The 20,228-nt window shown below is 24.3% G+C and overlaps 1 protein-coding gene across 1 annotated transcript; it reads left to right on the top strand.

The window, feature by feature from the left end:
* On the top strand, positions 1 to 2,103 carry LOC114132304 (myeloblastin-like). Its single transcript, XM_027997712.2, has 4 exons — positions 1 to 322; positions 500 to 613; positions 1,424 to 1,620; positions 1,699 to 2,103. The coding sequence occupies exons 1-4, from the start codon at positions 29 to 31 to the stop codon at positions 2,027 to 2,029; spliced, it is 936 nt and encodes a 311-aa protein (XP_027853513.2). The 5' UTR covers positions 1 to 28; the 3' UTR covers positions 2,030 to 2,103.
* Positions 2,104 to 20,228: the final 18,125 nt, after the last annotated feature.

Below are 20,228 nucleotides of genomic sequence, written 5' to 3'. Positions count from 1 at the left end.
GGTTGTTAAGAATATAATAGAATATTATATGAATTCTATACTTCTTTTAAAAACCAATTTTATGAACATTTCAGTTATTAAAATTCTTTCATTGTTCACAATTATTGATGGATACATAATCAATCAATCTTTACCAATAAAAAAAAATATAAGAGTGGCTAGGATTGCAAACGGTGAACAATTTGACCAATCCTACTATCCCTATGTGGTCGGATTAAAAATACAAATCGTTGATGAAGAAACATACTGTACCGGTACTTTGGTGTCACCGAGGTTCGTGTTAACAGCTGCTCATTGTATCGAGGGGTCAAGTTTCGTAGAGGTAATTATAATTTGGTAAATATTAATTTATTATCAATATTACAAATTTTACAATTTACTAACAATATTTTTGGCTATGTGTCTCACGTTAAATTAGTTTTATATATAGTAAATTAATAAATCATTATATTTTGTAGTCATATAAAATGTAAAATATAATGTGAGTATTTTTTATAAGGTGTATCAAACTGATCCGCGAAATGAGGATGGTGAAAAAAGAGAAGTTATTGAATTATTTATGCATTCATTATACAATGATACAAGTTTTGTGGGTGATTTGTGTTTGTTAAAGGTTTGTGAAAAATCAATTTTTTTTTTTTATAAATTTATTTATTTGTTTGAATTTATTGAATTTGGTCAAAACAAATATTATGATTAGGTATAATATAATAGTAAGTAAAATTACGTGCATTAATGACATAACAATTGAATTAATTTAATTGTAGTGATTAACTATAAAATAAATTTTTAAAATGTAATAAGTTAAAAATTAAATCTAGAACTAAAACAAAAAATAAATAAATAAAAAAAAGAGGTTTAATTATTTACAAAACCGTTGATAAAAAATTAAATTAAATAGATACGATAAAATATCATAGAATTAAACGATATAAAATAACCTAAGTTTGTAGTTACAACCGAGTATTTCACTATTTTATTGAAGATTTTCATATTTTTAAATACGGCATTTTCAAAGTATCGTACTATTGATCTTTTTACTAAAGAAATAATTTTTAGAACGATATATTTTTCAAAAAATTTTCTTTTAAATAATTTGTCACATAAATGTTATGTAGAAATAGTTTAAACAATATTACATAGGTAGTAGATATATATTTTTATTATTTAAATATTATATCACCTACATGCATTTTCAAATAATCCGAAAAAAACTATATTAAAGGATTAAATTTAAATTAGTATTTAATAGATTGATATAAATAATAAATACATTCAAATCTCACTTTGAAAATATAAATTTTTAAAAAGAAGTATACTTTACTAATATAAATTATACAAGTAAATTGTATACAATAGTAAAATTGTACCAATAACATGAGATCAAATCAATTGGTATTAAATTATTACTTTTTATCTATAGATAAGCAAGCCATTTAAAAACATTACCAGTTACGCAAATATTTCCGGAAATCCCGAACTGTTTGCAAATGAAACCTCGTTAAAATGTTTTATATTTGGTTGGGGTAAAAACGAAACTGGTTATCCAAAATATAGAGCAAATTTTGCTTCTGTTTGGGTAAAGTATGGGCCCAATGCTTGTGAAGTACCTCCAGACAAGTATTTTCTTCAGATTGTTAATAATATAGTACATATTGATGAATCGTCGTAATGTGATGGACTATCTCGTTTTTACAGTTACTTTATAAAGGATATTGTTGAAAGTACGTGGAAAGATTTTTTGTGTCCAGTACCCAACAATCGCATGGCATGCATTGGAGACAGTGGAGGTGCTTTGATGTGCCAAGGATTCCTATTTGGTATTACCAGTCACGGTTATAATTATTATCCTGAAATGGGACATTTAAAAACGGAATGCGGCGATACTCGTGTTCAAACTAGATATATATTTATCGTTATTTATCGGGACTGGATTAATAATCATTTACATGGAACATCTAGCACATTAAAGTTCAATCATTTAATGTTTATTCTGATTAGTATTGTAAGGTTTTTATTATCGATATAAAATAGTAGTTTTATAATAAACTTACAATTGTCACCAATACGAAACCTTATTATATATATCTACCGTTAAATTCTAAGTAGTATATATACACTTCTATTAATATAACCTCAATAAATAATTTTATTAAAATAAGGTTATGACGTGTGTTAGAAAAATAAAAACTTAAAATCTACAGTTATTTGTTTTTGAATTACAACAAAATAAAAAATTATATTTTGTTTGAAATTATTTTCGTGTGAAAATGCCTGTTTTTAGTTAAAGTTTTTTTTCTTATTCTTTCTTTATTATTAAGTTAAGTACTTCAAAAAGTTGAAAATCTAAATAATTTTACTGCTCTAAAAGGTGACGACAGACAAAAAAATAAAAAAAAAAATACACATCGTTATTAAATCAATACCTTCATCGATCCGGTCAGAACCGTTACAATAATATGGCTATTAAACGTGACAATTAAAAATTATATAACATTTTTTTTTTAAGTACCTATATCAAATTATAAAAAATAACGCTTAAATTGTAGGTATATTTGCAAATAACACTAAATTGTAGTAAATAAAAGTATTTTTCTCAAATGCCTTTACTCTAAATCACGTAACCACGCAGAATAACAACTATTAACTTTTAGAATTTTTCTAAGAAATAAAAAAAAATAGTGAATCTAAATGATATAAAAACGAAAATGCTTCGTGTCACGGCGGGAGAACAGTTGATTCAAAACAACTGAGTAGGTACTTTTAGAACGTGTATCTACCTAATATATAATTATAGTCCACGAGTTACGACATATAATTTCTTATCCGTATCATACCAATAAATTCAACATAAGATAAATTTGATCCATATCTATTCTCGCTAACATTGAGGTATTAAAATAATTTATAACCTTTTAAATATAACATATTATTATTTTATAAACATGATATTAATAACTAAAATTCCCAATAAAAAATAAAATGGCAAAATAAAACTCGTATATTAATCCTACAAGTAACACAAATTTAATTACAAAAGAATGAAAATATTTCATAAATGGATTATGGGTAGCTTTATATTGGATCGATAGAAAAATACAAATCCTAACAAAATAGTGCAGTTTTATACGTAACAGTAAGTACAAAAAAAACTACTGAGAGAATTGACCGTATTTTGTCAACTAAAAGTTCGCCATAGATACACAAATAAAGCTAAAAAAGACAAACATAGTTTACTAACTAATCAACTAATTCAAAAACATACACAGTGGCTGACAACAAAATAAAAATATTTTTTAAATTTATTGTTGGAGTGTATCGTGATCTCAAAACATTCGAGTATAATTTGGGGTCCATAGATAAATCTATATTATATACAATGTTGGATCCAAGATTTTTTTTTGGGGAGGAGGGGAGGTTTAGTAAACTAGCTATCAATATGTAAAATTCAAAAATAAGATATGCTTTTCATTTATAGCTAAAACTACTACCCACCTACTGTTTTAAAACGATTTAAAATAATACGAATAAACAAAGTAAAGTTCACATAATCAAATGCTCTAAATTTTCAACGGTTTATAAATATTCTGAAAACAAACCGCTTTTCTCACCAGCATACTGCGAATGGCTCCTTCTCTGAATCTTTAATACATGCAAATACGCAATATATGCAGAATTTCTCTGAAATTAAAACGAAGCCGGCACTCAAACCGTTATAATACAACGGGATTTATTCTGTTTTCTTAATTATTTTATTATTCTTGAATTAATAGTATACTATTTGTGTTTTAAACTAAATACCTTTATCTTAATATAATAATGCTCACAAAATGTATGGTTTACGTTACATACTTTTCATTGGCGTACACATTTGTTAATACAGACGCTAATTTACGCATACCGGCGACGTAAATATCATAACGCGGTGGTGGTCTAGTGGTAGACGGCAGTTATATAGCCACTGCGTGTAATTAACATAATAACAAATTAAACAGGGCAACTGGTGAATGGGGTGAGCAAACGACCGGTTGAGGACAGCGGGAAAGCAGTGGTGGGGTTGAAATGCGTTCGTAATTTATGAACGTCCGGGTAATTTTGTGCTGATTGTGAATGGGCGCCGCCGCGTGTTATCTGAAAGGGGGTTGGTTAATGTCCCGTACAAGTCCGAAAAAATAAAAGTCAGTTCTTACACTTGGCTTTTGGCTGAATAATAAAAACTACTAAAACAGGAATAATACAGGGTAAAAAGATACAGACATTTGTGTTCGTTATTATATCCATGCCACATATACTCTTAACAAAAGGAAATAAAGGGTAAACCGTGTTAATTTGTAAACACTTATATTGTATTCTGAAGCCCACCTATTGTAATATGGTTCGGAACATAAAAATGCATACATTCATACATTTCTATAGTATACTCAAAGTCAAAATTACGCTTTTTACTATAGTTAGATATATATTTTACTTATATATATATTCACCATGAACCCATTAAGTTTTTTATTGTAAATCTCAATCAAAAAAATAATAATCAATATACTTTGATTAAACACCGTTGTTCATTTAAATTATTATTTTATGTCAATTTCGGTTTTTTAAGACATAAGTGGACGAGTAGAGTAGAACCAAAACACAGCTAAACTCGCGAAGACAAACGCCTTAACAGTAAAACACATTATAATAAGCTATCCAAACTACGTGGAATCTAGAACTAAATTAGAAGTTCTCGATCGTCTGTCTACAAGAAACTATATGTTCGATGGGACTCAATTATTGCCAATTTTTTTTAAAAATCTATTAATTTCCGTACAAACATAAAGTTTAATTTTTAACTTAAATTTATTCTACCATTATTGCATTCAATATTGAGTAATATATGAACTTTACCCAAACCACATATTTATAATTTAATAAAACACTTTTTCTTATGTTAAGCTATTTTTTTTTTTTAATTTGAAGTTTAGTATAAGTTTAAGTGAATTTTTTTAATTTTATAGTTTAAGTATTAAAATAAACTATCAATAATACTGTTTTTAAAATTACTAACAATTATCTATATCGTGATAAATACGCATTTATATATATATATTATAATAAACAACTTTTAGAAATAAATCAAAATAATTATTTCTAAAATGTACTTTATAATTAAACCGTAAAAATAAATAAAAATGCAAAAGCCTACATTATAATTTTGTGTTCAGCAATATTCAGTAAGTCGATTGTATACAGACTATTATTTATACATTTCCAACATAAACATTAAACATGATATTATATTGTCTTTAGAACCAAAGTCTATGCATATGTTTGATAATTTAAACAGCAATAAATACTTTTACTTATTGTTGAAATAATATAAAAATTAATAATTTAATTCTGATTTAAGTACACACACAATCACTAAACATTTAATGAATTAATATTGAGCTAATGATCCCTTAAACATGATTTAATGTCCCGTTTTTGGCTCATTAAATTTTAGTAAATCGTTAAATTAATCAAATTTATATGCAACCCGATGTAATAATTAATTTTTTTTTATATATATATATATATGTATATTTCGTTTTCTTCTCTTTATTTAATGCAGTTCATGAATTTCGTTAAGTTTTAATTAAAAATAATTTAGAAGAAAAACTAGTAATTTTCTCTTGAGTACCCATTTATTTTTATTTATTCTGTTGGTGTTTGTTAAAAAAAAATAAAATAAAAAGCTTTTAGAAATTCAATCCGAATTTCCAGTATGTTTACAAGTGGACCTAAATAAGTAATCAAAACACAATATTCAAGCATTTGTTTAAAAATATTAACCTTTAAAATTGAAATAGCAATAAGTCAATAAAAGTTTATATTATAACTGACTCGTCGAGTCGCTAGTATATTTTTGTACAATTTCAATAATATGCATTACATCCAACAATTTTAACACATATATTCATAAATTGTTTATTAGTTGAAAACGTGTAATTAAATATCATTTAAGTGCTTTTCCCAAGAGTAGACGGCAGAGTGTAGCATAAGGGGAGAGAGAGCTTTGTTTCAATACAGCTGCAGTAGGTAGCTGCAGGGTACTATGGTGTTACTTTGCGGTCATGTCAACCCGCACGCACGACAACATTTGACCCTAAATCGTTACCTACCTCGCGGTATCTCAAATAATTTACAAACAAGTGCTTCCATGTACTATCCTCATCGGTGTTGAGATTAACATAATATTTAAATATATGGAACATTTAACATACAGAAAATAAACAATTTAAAGAAAATATGTATTTATCTACTATCTACGGTAAAAAAGTAAGTAAAATTAACCATCATTAGAGACTTTGTTAAGAAAATATATAAACATTTATGGGCATTTTATATTGATATCGATCTCTAAGTAAACAAGATAAATATTAAAAAAAATGTTAAAGATTATCACACGTGGACAAGGTAATACATATATAATAAATATTTAAAAAACTAATCTTATAAAATTCTAATAATATTAAAAAAATCTAGAAAAATTACATTATAGTCGTATATCAGATAAAGGTAGATATCTATAAACTATATATTATATTATACCTGTATACACTATACATCTTATCTACATCACAAAAACATAATATTATATATTATGTAAAGGTTGTATCCTTTCAGCGTATTATTTAAATCAAAAATTATTTATTTAATATTTATAAATGTATTAGAAATATTAACTCCAGTGTTGTTTTTTAATACGAGAGATTATTCGATCATTTATTAGACAATATTATAATTTTTTTTTTTTTTTAAACATACTACCTAATTTTTTTTAAATTTTGTATGATCAATAATTATTTATTTTAATTAATTGATCTGATTCGTGTGTTAAATAAATCGTTATATGGATAGTTAATAATGTTACGAGTCATAACTTATGACTGACCTTGAGGTCGTTTTTAATGAATAATAAAAAAAAAGATAATAAAAACAATTTTTGCTCACATTAATATCATTATTCTTACAGCCAAAAAATATATTACATAATAATATTATTATAACGTCGTTAAATGAATAACAATAATAATGATTAAACAAGAACGTTGGGCATGGCATTATGTGGGTCTTCGCACCATACAGCCAATCAGCGCGCTGCTGAGTTAGTATACTATTTTTCTATTGGTTATCATTATTATTGGATATGTTTAATCTATCTTAACTATTCGAGACTGAATATTAATCGTGTCAGTCGTAGTTGTAACGCAGTGATCTATACTTCAAATCCTGCAGGACCGTTCAAAGCACCTAGCCGTAGTCACATATGATGTTGTCGACAATAATAATTGATTCATCGTCGATTCTAAAAACACATTCTGAGGTAAGACATGAGCGATTGCTTAACTATACGTTTTAAAAAATATATATACAATAACGATTTATCCTCAAACGGTTTTAAATATTTGTTATTATTTATAAAGTATAAGTCGTAGACACATGATAATTTCACCATTTAATAATTAGATTGGCATTTTCTTTACATAATTTTCTTTTCAAAATATTATTTTAATGCTCTTTATAGACATTTGAAATATTCGTTTTTTTTTTTTATTATTTTTTTTTATAAATATCGATAAAATTGTTTTGGCTGAGTTAAAAATACTTGTAAATTTAATACAAGGTTCCTCAAAAATTAATCTAATAATGAATCAAAAATTATAAAAATAAAAAGAAACAATATTTTTTATTAGTATTTGAAGTCCAAATCATGCAAAATATTTGCAAATTATTTTGTAGGTATAATTCATAAAAATGTTTGTACGATAATCTAAGTAATAATTATAAATAACTTAAATTTTGGTGTATTTATACCATAACAAAACATAAAACTGGAAATTATATCTTAGGCTGAAAAATCATCTCCATTCAGAATCGTTTTCGATTCGATTTCGTATACAATGATAGCTATAATTTTATTCAAATTGAATACATCCATTATAGTGACCTACTATACAGCAAAGCGTTACTCACTTAACTAACCCTTTTTGAAAAAAAATAATTTTTAGAGCTCTTTGCTAGAAATTGTATATGTTATATTTTATTTACTTTTTTTTACAATGATAAATAAAAAAATTAAATTCTTTATTAATTTTTTTTTTTTATAATGCAAGATGGCTATTTTATAAATTTGTTTTTAAAAACAATTTTAGCGTTTAAAATTTTGAATTAGATTAAAACATTGATTTTTAAACAATTTTTAAAGTTAACATTCAAATTTATTTCTTGCTATTCAGTTTTAGTGTAGTATTTAACTTAAAATTATTTTTTTTCCAAGAAATAATTCATCATTAAATAATAGGTAATCAACTAATATAATTTATCAAAATTTTACAACCATAACTATGGCTGTCTGTTGACAACACTATTTTATAATTTTTATATCACAGTTAAATCTTAAAAGTTAAACTAAATTTGAATACATTTCTAACTATTTCAATCAAATATTTTTAAGTCGTCGTAGATAGTGCGTTTAAATTTTCGTCAGCTAATTTTTATCGTCTCAAAATATTTGCATGAGCTTTAAACTAACATCAGAAGATGTAATTTCGATAATTTGGTACATTACATTTTAGATTCTGAACGAAGTGAAGAATGTATTGATTTTACAATGATGTGTGTTTTTTAGATTCTGAACGAAGTGATGAATGTATTGATTTTACAATGATGTGTGTTTTTTTTTTTTTTTTTATTTTTTTTTTTGTGTCTGTCAAACGTTTTGGAGAAGTAAAAGTGCTCCGATTTTAAAAAGTGGACCCTGTTTCGGATAGGAAAGTGAATGTAGTTTGTACTTTGGGGGGTCAAAAGTAAAAAATTTCCAATAGTTTTCAAAAGCGCCGGGAAAAACCAAAAAAAAATGACGGAAAAACGGGAATTTTTACGCAAAACCAGTTTTCGACCAAATCGATTTTTTTTTATGGTTGTAATTAAAAAACTAATCACTGAAAATACTTGAAATTTTCACCAAATGTTAATGTCAGTGGTATCCGTATATAGTTAAATTTTCAAAAAATTTTGACTTTTTTTGAGTTATTTATAGACCACTGAAATTTTCGATTTTTTTTGAGAAATTTTTTTTAAAGTGTCGATAAAAAATTTTTGGATGACCAAAAAGTTTTGAAAATTTAATACAAGGTTCCTTATGAGTTGTTTTTATTGTAGCTAAAAAAAATTAAAAATCGTTAGTCACAATTTTTTTTTATAAGAGTTTATAGTTCAAATTTTTACGAAATCTGTCGAAAACTCGAAAATTTGCAAGTAATTTTGAAGTTGAAAAATCATAAAATTTTTTTCTTTTATAACTAAGTTTTGAAAATTTGGTACAAGGTTCTCCATACATTTTTCTTCAAATATCTGTAAAAAAAACTCTACCGGATTCAGACAAAAAATTTTTATGAGTGTTTGAAATTTAAATTTTTACGAAACCGCGCTAAATAACGGTTTAGCCTCAAACGATTTTTGATATTTGTTATAATTCAAAAAGTATAAGTCATAGATACTTGAAAATTTTACCAGTTATTTAGATTGGCATTTTATTTACTTGATTTAATTTTCAAAATATTTTGAGTTTTTTTGAGCTATTTATAGACAACTGAAATTTTCAATTTTTCTGAAAAATGTTTTTTGAAGGGTCGATAAAATTTTTTTGGCCCTATCAAAATACTTGAAAATTTTATACAAAGTTCCTCATATGTTATTCTTATAGTGATTAAAAAATTATAAGAATACATAGTCACAATTTTTTTTTATTAGCATTTGAAGTTCAAATTTTGACGAAAATTCGTTAAAAGCATGAATATTTGCAAATTATTTGAAGTTGAAAAAACATAAAATTTTTTGTGTTTATAACTAAGGATTAAAAATACAACACTAAGTTTTCCATAAGTTTACCTTTAAGTATCTATAGAGAAAACTAGAAGCATCATTATAGGAAAAATTTTAAGTGCGTTTGAATTTTAAATTTTAACGAAATAGCGTAACGATAACGATTTATCCTCAAACGATTTTAAATATTTGTTATTATTCGAAAAGTATAAGTCGTAGATACTTGAAAATTTTACCAGTTATTAAGATTCGCGTTTTCTTTACGTGATTTAATTTTCAAAATATTTTGACTTTTTTTGAGCTATTTATAGACAACTGAAATTTTCAATTTTTCTGAAAATTGTTTTTTTATGTGTCGATAAAATCTTTTTGGCCCTATAAAAATACTTGAAAATTTAATGCAAAGTTCCTCATAAGTTATTATTATAGTGATTAAAAAATTATAAGAATACATAGGCACAATTTTTTTTTATTAGCATTTGAAGTTCAAATATTGACAAAAATTCGTCAAAACTATGAATACTTGCAAATTATTTTGTAGGTATATTTCATAACAATTTTTGTATAAGTAGCTAAGAGTTGAAAATTTAATACAAGATTTTTCATAATTTTAGCTTACAATTATTATAAAAGAACTTAAATTTTGTTGTATTCAGGTCATTAAAACATAAACCACCTTTTTCACCAACCACTAGAAATTATATCCTAGGCTGACATATCATCTTCGTTCAGAATCGTTTTTCGTATACAATGATAACTATCATTGGATTCAAATTTAACACTCATATAATATATAATAATGATCCATACGGCACCTAATGTACAGCAGAGCGGTACTCACTTACCCGCTTTTTAAATTTAAAAGGTACCTACTTCATATTTTATTTCAATTAAAACTGTCATAGGATATGATCTATTTTCTTAAATCAGTTTAAGATAAAAGTTTATTGCAATATGATATGCATATGTAACTAATAAGTTAGAATAAATCAATATTTTTAATTGGTCTAAAAGTCATAGAAAATTTGTACTTATCATTTTTATTTTAATGAAAAGAGGTACAATTAAACAAAAATTTATAGGAGAAACAAAAAATATATTTTGTGTAACTCATTATTAGGGTCTAGGACTTCAAGTTTTTTCAAATTTTATAGAAAGTTCTTAGAAAAATTTTAGTGATCAACAAATGAATTTTATAACACCAGGAGATTAAATTTAAAATTTTATTTGGCATATTTTAGATATTTTCTTGTTATTGCATATAACTGCATATTTGGGTATATTAGAAAAATTTAAAACATATTTTTCTATTTAATTCAATTTTTTTATTTTAAATTAATTCTTATATTAGCTTAGACAAAGAAGAAGAAAACGGTAAAATTTAAAAATAATATTTTCATTATTGGTTAGGTAATTTACTATCTGACCGATAAACCGATAAAACCTAAACGCGCATAGGAAGTGAATTTAGTTGTCAGTCGTATTTTGGCGCATACTCGTTTTATCATTGCGAGCACTGCATGAAATATTTTTGTCGCTTAATAATTTCGTCTATTTAAAACTTTTTCAATAATAGTTTTTTTTCATTTTCAAATATACCAAAGGAAAAACAATCATTGGCTTTACGTCTAAAAAGTTGTGTGTCGAAATTTATAGCGGTTATCTTAATAAATATTATAATTAGATAAAATAATAAAATAAAATAATTTTTTAGAACATATTTTAGGCGTATATTTCTTGATTTTTAAGTGCTTAAGTGCATGCATATTTTTAGATTTTTAAGTACAAAAAGTCCTCAACCCTACGTCCCTGCTTATTATGTTCTCTTTTCGAAATAAATGAAATAAAGATACACACACTTTTACTATAGGAACACGTAGATATGTTTCATTTTCACACCAAATAGTGTGATACAACTAACATATTTTTGTAAAAATCTGAAAATTTCAAAATATTGGTCATGTTCTCTAACAAAAGTGGTACTAAAACCTCCAGCAGACTGTCAGGTATAACAGTAAAAAATTTGGTGACTATACGTTGAACGGTGTGGATTTGTGTGCGTGACAAAAAATCGGGACTTGCGTTTATAGTATAGATTATTTTTCTATTATTCTATTTGTTGTACTATACTCGATTAGAAATTTTACATGGACAATTTTTGGATAATTTTAAATATTGTAACATTTGTAACATTCATTTCGAATTTTAATAACACTCTAAATCACTGTAAAAATTGTATTCGTCGAAGTAACATTTTTTATTTTTTTTTTTAGCTTTATATCTTTATAAAGCTTTGAAACTTGAATTAAACTTTTAAACTTTTACTATTACATAAAATAAAGTATGGTAGGTATACGATATTATACACTAATACAAAATCACCGAGTATGATAAGATTTTTAACACGAGAAAGATATTGATTTTCTAGGAAATATTATAAAAGTATTATTATTAATAAATTAGGATGAGTACATTTTTATATTTCGAGCGGAACGATAAAGCTATTAATTTCACAACACTGTGTTATTTTTTATTCAGAAAAAATATTTTTGGAGTAGTGAAAAATGTCAAACATTTTCAAGTAGTAATTCTTTAGATAATAAATGAACACAAATTATACAATAATTATGTTGCTTTCGAAAAACGCTGAAGAAAATATTATATTTTCAATAGTTCGTTTTTAACAACATTTTAATCATATTCGAAATCGTTCAAATAAAAAATAATAATACAAAACACCATTAACAAAAATTCTCGTACTCAAGTGTAAAAATGAGTTAGCGAGACAATAACTCCCAATAAATAATTATTTGTTTTCTTTAACTGCGTAAAAATAATAATATATATTTAAGTCCACAAGTCCAATTTTAGCTCCTGAAAGATCAATGAATGTCATTACATTTAATATTACAATAGTTTTGTTTTGTGCGTCTGCCATTAGGTACTTTTGAAGCTCTTCAATCTTTGACTTTAAACATGTTTCTAGTAGCAAAGTGGACCTAGTTGATACTTTAGGGGAAGAGGTGTCATAAGTAAAAAAAATTCTCGGTTTTTTAAAATTAAAAATACCGGTGATATTAGATTACGAGCTAATTTTCCTTTTTAAGTATACGATTGAGCACAGTGTCGAAATAACAAAAAACATAATTTTGACCATTAAAGGCGTACGAGTACACAGTACACGTGAAATTGATGTACTTTAACATTCCCAAATGTTATATACTTATATATCAAATTTCAGTTTTATCATAATTATATTTAGTATTTAAAACACGGATACAAATGCGTTCATTTAAAAAGTATTTAAATAATTTTACTCAAATACCTAACAAGAATGCTATAGTATAAAAAAATGTTATTGTACTGCTGATGCATATAGATTTACATTCAGTATACATAATAAAAGACAAAAATTATTTTAAAAACTATTGTTTAAATACCTATATAAAATAAATAATTTAAAAAGTAAACAATCAACATTTGATATATTTAAATAAGATTTTAAACTCCCAATACCTATTTCTAACTATGGCCAAATACATTAGTAAATTTAAAATAAACATATTATGATCTAAAATATAACTAATTACTTCTTAGTAATGGAAATTTTGTCTGGTATAGGCAATAATAAGACAGTAATAAATAATTTACTACAGTAACATACGGATTTACCGTGAATTTATAATATGATTAGCAACGTTGCTTAGAAGTAAAAATTTAGCTCGCGTAATCGTACATCTTTAATAATACCATCGATGATGACCACACGCAATCGTATCGTACTCAAAAATTCGATAAAAAAAAAATTCATCCAAAATCAGTTTTCGACAATCTCTTATTTTCTGATGATACTAAGATTCTTATACTATAACCCGTCATAATATAACTAAGTATATATTATCCATCATAGTGCTTTATAGAAATTTGCAATTTGGTAGGTATCATACGGTTGGGCCATTCCTATAATAATACTAAAAAATACAATAGTATGTCGTTATATCGCACCTACTCGGAAATTGATAGTTTTTGATTATTTTCTAGATGGTTTTACTTAGAACGTATCGACCAAATTAACGATTTAAGGTTTCTTTATATTAATTCATTTCATTGTTAGACTTCTGACCTCGTTTTAGTAACTATACTTGTAAAGCTCTACGTGTTCTTGCTTTATTAGACGATACTCGTCAAATTTCAATTCTTTCAAATGTCCTTCTACGCTTTATTGCGTCTAAGTACGTGCAATATTATAGTATAGCACTTTATTGCAACAGGGGACACGAGACAAATTTATAAAGTACAAAATCGGCATTTGAGTTTTTCAGGTTATCTGTTTAAATATGGTTCATCTGACTCGCGATTAAACGCCCATAAACGAGCAACTTAGTCTTAAAACATAAGCTATCAGACGCAATGTCTTCAATAATTGTTTAATATCCGGATTGATAGATGATTGCATTGATGGATAGATTGATGATATATTAGAATTGCTCAGTTTCCGTATTACTAGCGATATGATATTTCAAATCTTTTTTTTACCTACTGGTTAGTCGGTCTAATTTTACCATAAATGCACCTTTAATAAGCATCATGTTTGGAGCCATTAAACATTTTATTTGTTGCACTTACGGCTATAATATTTTGTTGTTATTTTTTTACTGTATAAAATTTAACCATAATACATATTAACATATTATCCTGGTATATTGAGATTTATTATTGTTAAAAGCTTCACGGAATTCATATTTCATAAATAATAATAGGTATATGATAAAATATCATAAAAAATATTATAAGCGATGTATTTAGAAAAAAAAACTTTAACCTATTATGACATTATAAATAATAATTAAAAATAAATCAATTTATATAACCTACGTAGCAGTATATATATTATATATTGTATGTATAAGTTATAAGATTAAGAATATAGAGGAAACTATGACGCATCGTTTCTGTTCAAAATAATAAAGTATAACACATCAATACATCTATTATTATGACTTACTCAACTTTTTTAGGATACTGATAAATAATAGTAAAATACATAGTTTTTATAGTTAACAATTACGATGAATATACAACCAAAATATAAATTAAGAATTATAACCTATTTTGTGTATTAAACATTTTAAATGTAATACACTAAGTATTAGTACCTAATATATTTTTAAAATTTTAAATACAAGTTTAACAGGGTTACATTCATCAAATGAAATAATAAATATCATAACATTAAATATAAATCATTAATACTCTTAATACATATTTAAAATAATCATGAATCTTTTGATTAATATATAATTTTTTTATTATAAATTATAAAATATAATCGTATAATTCAAACGATTATAGTATATTGTATAAGAGTATAAAATATCGAATAATTACAATTAACTTTGCATTGACACATTGTAAATTTTATTTAATATTCAACATAAATAATTATTTTGTAGGATGTAAAAGTTCAGTAAAATAATATGTGTTTGAAAACATATGTAAAAAATACAAATTCTTATTTACTTGTATTAATTGCAGGATCTCCTTATTATAACAATAAGTTGACAAAATACTATTATTTATTTTATCATAAATAAACAAGATTATATTTGAAATAATAAACAATTTACACAAAATAAATCTCAAGTTTCTCCCTTTTGGGAAAACATAAGTTCGTTAATATTTCTTATGGGAGGTCATAAAACATATTATTGATCATAAGTTCTGATCTTGAAGTTTATTTATTTATATAGATAAATAATTTTAAGTAATGGTTTATGATACAAAAAGTACGAAATATAATATTTTGTTTAAAAATATTTAACATTGTAACTTTCTAATGTGTATTTAGGAACATATCACTCCGTTATTTTTCACCTCATATAATAATAAATTGCTATGAAAACAATTATTGTTCAGTTTTATACTAAATTAAAACTAAAACTTAGTGCATTAAAAAAAGTTACATTTTTTCGTTATAAATTTTTTTTATTTTCCGATAATCTTAAAATCTTATTAATATCAATTTGAATCAGTAAATTCAAATTAATAGCTAATTTATATAGCTCTCTCGTAACACCGAAATAAACATGCATTTATAAATATACTTTTAATATCTCTTAACGTCTAGAATTTTAAAAAAAATTAATTTTAATTATATCTATAAGAAACCTATCGATATTTGTCAAGATTCCAAGTTTATAATGAAGTTTTTAAAATATATTACGTCTAAGAGAATATAAAAAAACCTGCCAGCCATTGGTCAGAGGTTCTTACTTTTACTTCTTCAATAGAGTTTTTAGACATTAACAGATGAAGGCCCATTAAACGAAAGCAAAATATATCCCTCTACCCTCCGTTACTCTAAAGCGCGTACCATACGAATAGGTACACAACCAAGATAAATTCCATATCATTATATAAGCGTTACAAACGTTAAATAGAATTCTGATAATTCAATATTCAATTCATTAACGTTTATAAGAAAATCAATTTCTCTTACTAAAAAGTTAAATTATATACGATTAGTCCGGCCTGATAGTAAAAATCGTCTTTTGTTAACTAATACTGTAAGTTATTACACTTCATAAGAAATTAATTTAAAAATTAATTTTTTTTTTTTCATTATTCTTAACATATCTAAAATTTGAAACATATTTCTCTGATTTTTGTTTTACCAGTTATTTTAAAATATTACCTTTCGAATTCCGATTAAATCTAACATTCCAAACGGTTTCAATGATTTTGTTCATCTACTGCTCTGCTACTAATTAAAATATTCTTCAAATTGAACGGAGTGAATTATATTAAATTGATCAATCTCAAAAAAATAAATTATTTATAACTATAAGATAGTTAGAGAAGAGTTTAGTTAGCCATTATTTATCAATTATTTTACCAATATTGCCACGATTTAAGATAATTATTAAGTAATAACTATATTAATAACTATTAGTAATATTATTTACTAGTTATTAGTTTTAGTATCTATAATCGTGGTCAATGTACAATGTACATGCTTGTATTCGAAATGTAATGTAATATGGTAATAATTATTATTAAATATAGTAATGATAATTATATAAAAAGAGTTATAACCATACAATGTTTTAGGTTATGACAATTATCTATTTTTATCCAGTTTTTATGTAGATTGTAGACTATAATTTTATTAAGTTATTTCCATAGAGTCTGAAGTTGTTTCATATAATATCATCAATGTATTTAAATTAAATCGTTATTGTCACAATGATATGCTACTTCAGATTAGTTGCTTGGAAAAAAAGTCCATATTTATTAGAAGATCTTTAAATAAGAATTCAATAAAACCATAATATATCAGTACAAACGGATTATAAAAAGTCACAAATGTACTACCAAAAAGGCAAAAACCATTTATTTGCCTATTCATTTTTAATATAAAATTTTACAGCTGATATAGTTATTAAATTATAATTTATATTGATCATTTACCTATAAAGAAATTTTAATAATATAATAACAATGTACTTAGAAAAATCTCATAACCATAATACCTTGCAATAACAATAATATCATATTGTTGTGTGTTACTAAGTGATATGATTATACGGCTCTCTAGAATTTGATGTAGAATAATTAAAAATTACACACTATGTGATCTCTATAAAGTTAGTTACACAAATTCTCAAAAGTTTTTATTAAAGTTTTCTGGATATTATTATTTATCATTTAAAAACATTTTTAAGACTAAATTAGTTATTTATAAGTTCATATTTTTTTTTATCCACAGAAGCTTATACCGTAGCTATAATCTTCGAATCTGGCTGTTAATGAAGCTAAGTAAGCGTGTTTAATAAATCTTTTCGAGCTATATCCGTATTATAATACTGTTTAGTATACCATTTTTTAGTATTATCAGTCGAAAAATTAAAAATTCAATACACATATCTTATGTAATTACTCTCAAAAATGAAGTACTATGCTTTTACTATACATAGATTTGGCCATCCCCGGCTTGCAAAAAAACTACAACTATACTAACATTTTTAACTTTGTCATTAAATTATTTTTATAACTTTATATTTGTTTTCAATTCGTATATAGGTACTCGTAATAATAAATTATGTATTTTAATTGCATATACGTTTCGATAATATATAACTTAAAATTGTTTAATAAATTAGTAATGTTCAAATGCCAATGAATAATACTAAACAATTAAGTTATACAATAGTTTTTATCTTTCATCGGTGCAATATAATTAATTTTATAGGTGCAATTGTTTAAAATTATAAGTGGTCAATCACAAATATACCTATTACAAAAACAATATCTGTTTATTATACTTATGTTAACATTTGCTTTTAAGTGTTTATGATAACACTGATAGTTTATTTTTATATCATATTATGCAATATACATAATATATAATAAAATATTTTTTTTTTAATAAATGACTCTGGGAAAAGGAACAATAATTAACCAAATAATGAATACACCTATATTAATTAGGTAATAATCGTAATTTTACGTAAAGTCCTAACACTGGTTGATTCCTTCAAATCATAGCCTACTATCCTGATAATATATATATTATGTACATTTGTTTTCTTGTTAGTCTATTTTTAAGTATGTAAATATTGTTAAATATCATTAATATAACTCATAATTACTGTTAAAATAAAAATATTTATAGATTGTATAATTCAGAAATAAAAACAAACAAAAATAAGTAAAAAAAGTAAGTACATATAGAAATAAAAGATTTAAAATTAGTTGTACAACCGGTTTCTATTAAATATATAACTATAAACTATTATATTTTAAACAATTTTGAAATATATGTATACCTATTGCTATTACTTATAGTTTATACAGTGAAACTTCCATGCAACGAAGTCTCGTGGGGAACAAAGAAAATTCGTATTATAGAAGAATTCGTTAAATAGAATTAACGCATGATTATAACTACAAAATTCGTAGTTTTTAAAAATAATTCGTTAAGTGGAAGTTTGTTTTATAAAAGTATTGAAAGTTCCACTGTGTAATATGACGTATAACTAACAAATTATATAAAAATAAGGTTTTTAATAATTTTATTATGAAAATATAAACATATATAATATTATATTATAAGGTAATACAATAATATTTGTATTATAATATAATTATTAAAAACTATATACTTTTACAAAAGCAGAGTAAATTAGGTATTAAATAATTATCTAGAATTTACGTACATACTAACTACTTGTCAAATGTTATAGGTAATACAGGTAATTATACTTAAACTGAACAAAAATATCTGTTTACTGCTATTGAAAATAATACATTATTTTAATATTTTAAAACTTATAGAAGAGAAGTATATTAAAAATATACTTAACAATTAATAAATTTATATTTCAAAAATATGCAATAATAACGAAAATCCAAACTATTGTGCTAATAATAAGAATTACATAATACACATTTTACAGTTGTTTTTATTTTTTACGTCACGTAATATAGGTACAAAGAATTTTCATTGGTTTACAGTGTTTATACTGTATCGTGAAAGATTCGAAGAATTTCAATAGGTATTTAAATAATTATAAAGTAAAACCAATAGATAGCTTCTTTGTTAGTATTTTTTTATTCAATAAAAAAAATTAATTTTAAAATGTATTCAAAGTATATAAGTTTAATGTCTTATACGAACATATTATATACTTTTTTGATATCGTGATTACCTTATTATTGGATGGTACCTACTAATCACAATTTACTATCTACAATTTTTTAATGATGAAAATTCATTGTTAGAGACAAAATAATTTATACTTTCAGTCATTACTTTTACGCTTTTGTAATGTTTTGTAAGAATTAATATTTTTTCATTTATGATTTTTCGTTTTTTTTTTTTTTTTTAGTCATTTCCAGTCAATGATGGCGGAACTCTCCACATGTTTTTATAATTTACTCTTGACATCATATTTTCATACGCTACCCAATTCCGTCTGTCTATAACAATACATAAAATTCAAAGCACATACAAATATATTCAAGACATACTATTACTAAGAGAAATAAGAATAATAATGACTAAAAAGTAAAAACTTAAAATAAAAGTATCTATAGAAAAACATACATTTTTATTAATTTTTTTTTTTTTTTTTACAGCTGTTTATGGTATAGGTACCGTAAAATGGATAAGAAAATACAATATTTAATTTTAAAATGATTTTCATACAAGCATTTTAAAAATATTTTTGTGTTTGTTAAAATACTGAACTCTATATGGAATGATAACATTCAATTTTATATGAAAAAAAAAATATTATCATAACCGTAAGATATTGTTTTGAAACTTATAATATTGTACAATATACCTACATTTATTTTAAATAAGAAATATT

The sequence above is a fragment of the Aphis gossypii genome, chromosome 3 (genome assembly GCF_020184175.1).
Source record: "Aphis gossypii isolate Hap1 chromosome 3, ASM2018417v2, whole genome shotgun sequence".
NCBI lineage: Eukaryota > Metazoa > Arthropoda > Insecta > Hemiptera > Aphididae > Aphis > Aphis gossypii.
The sequence above is the reverse complement of the archived record's forward strand: the minus strand, read 5'-3'. Positions and strand labels throughout refer to the sequence as shown.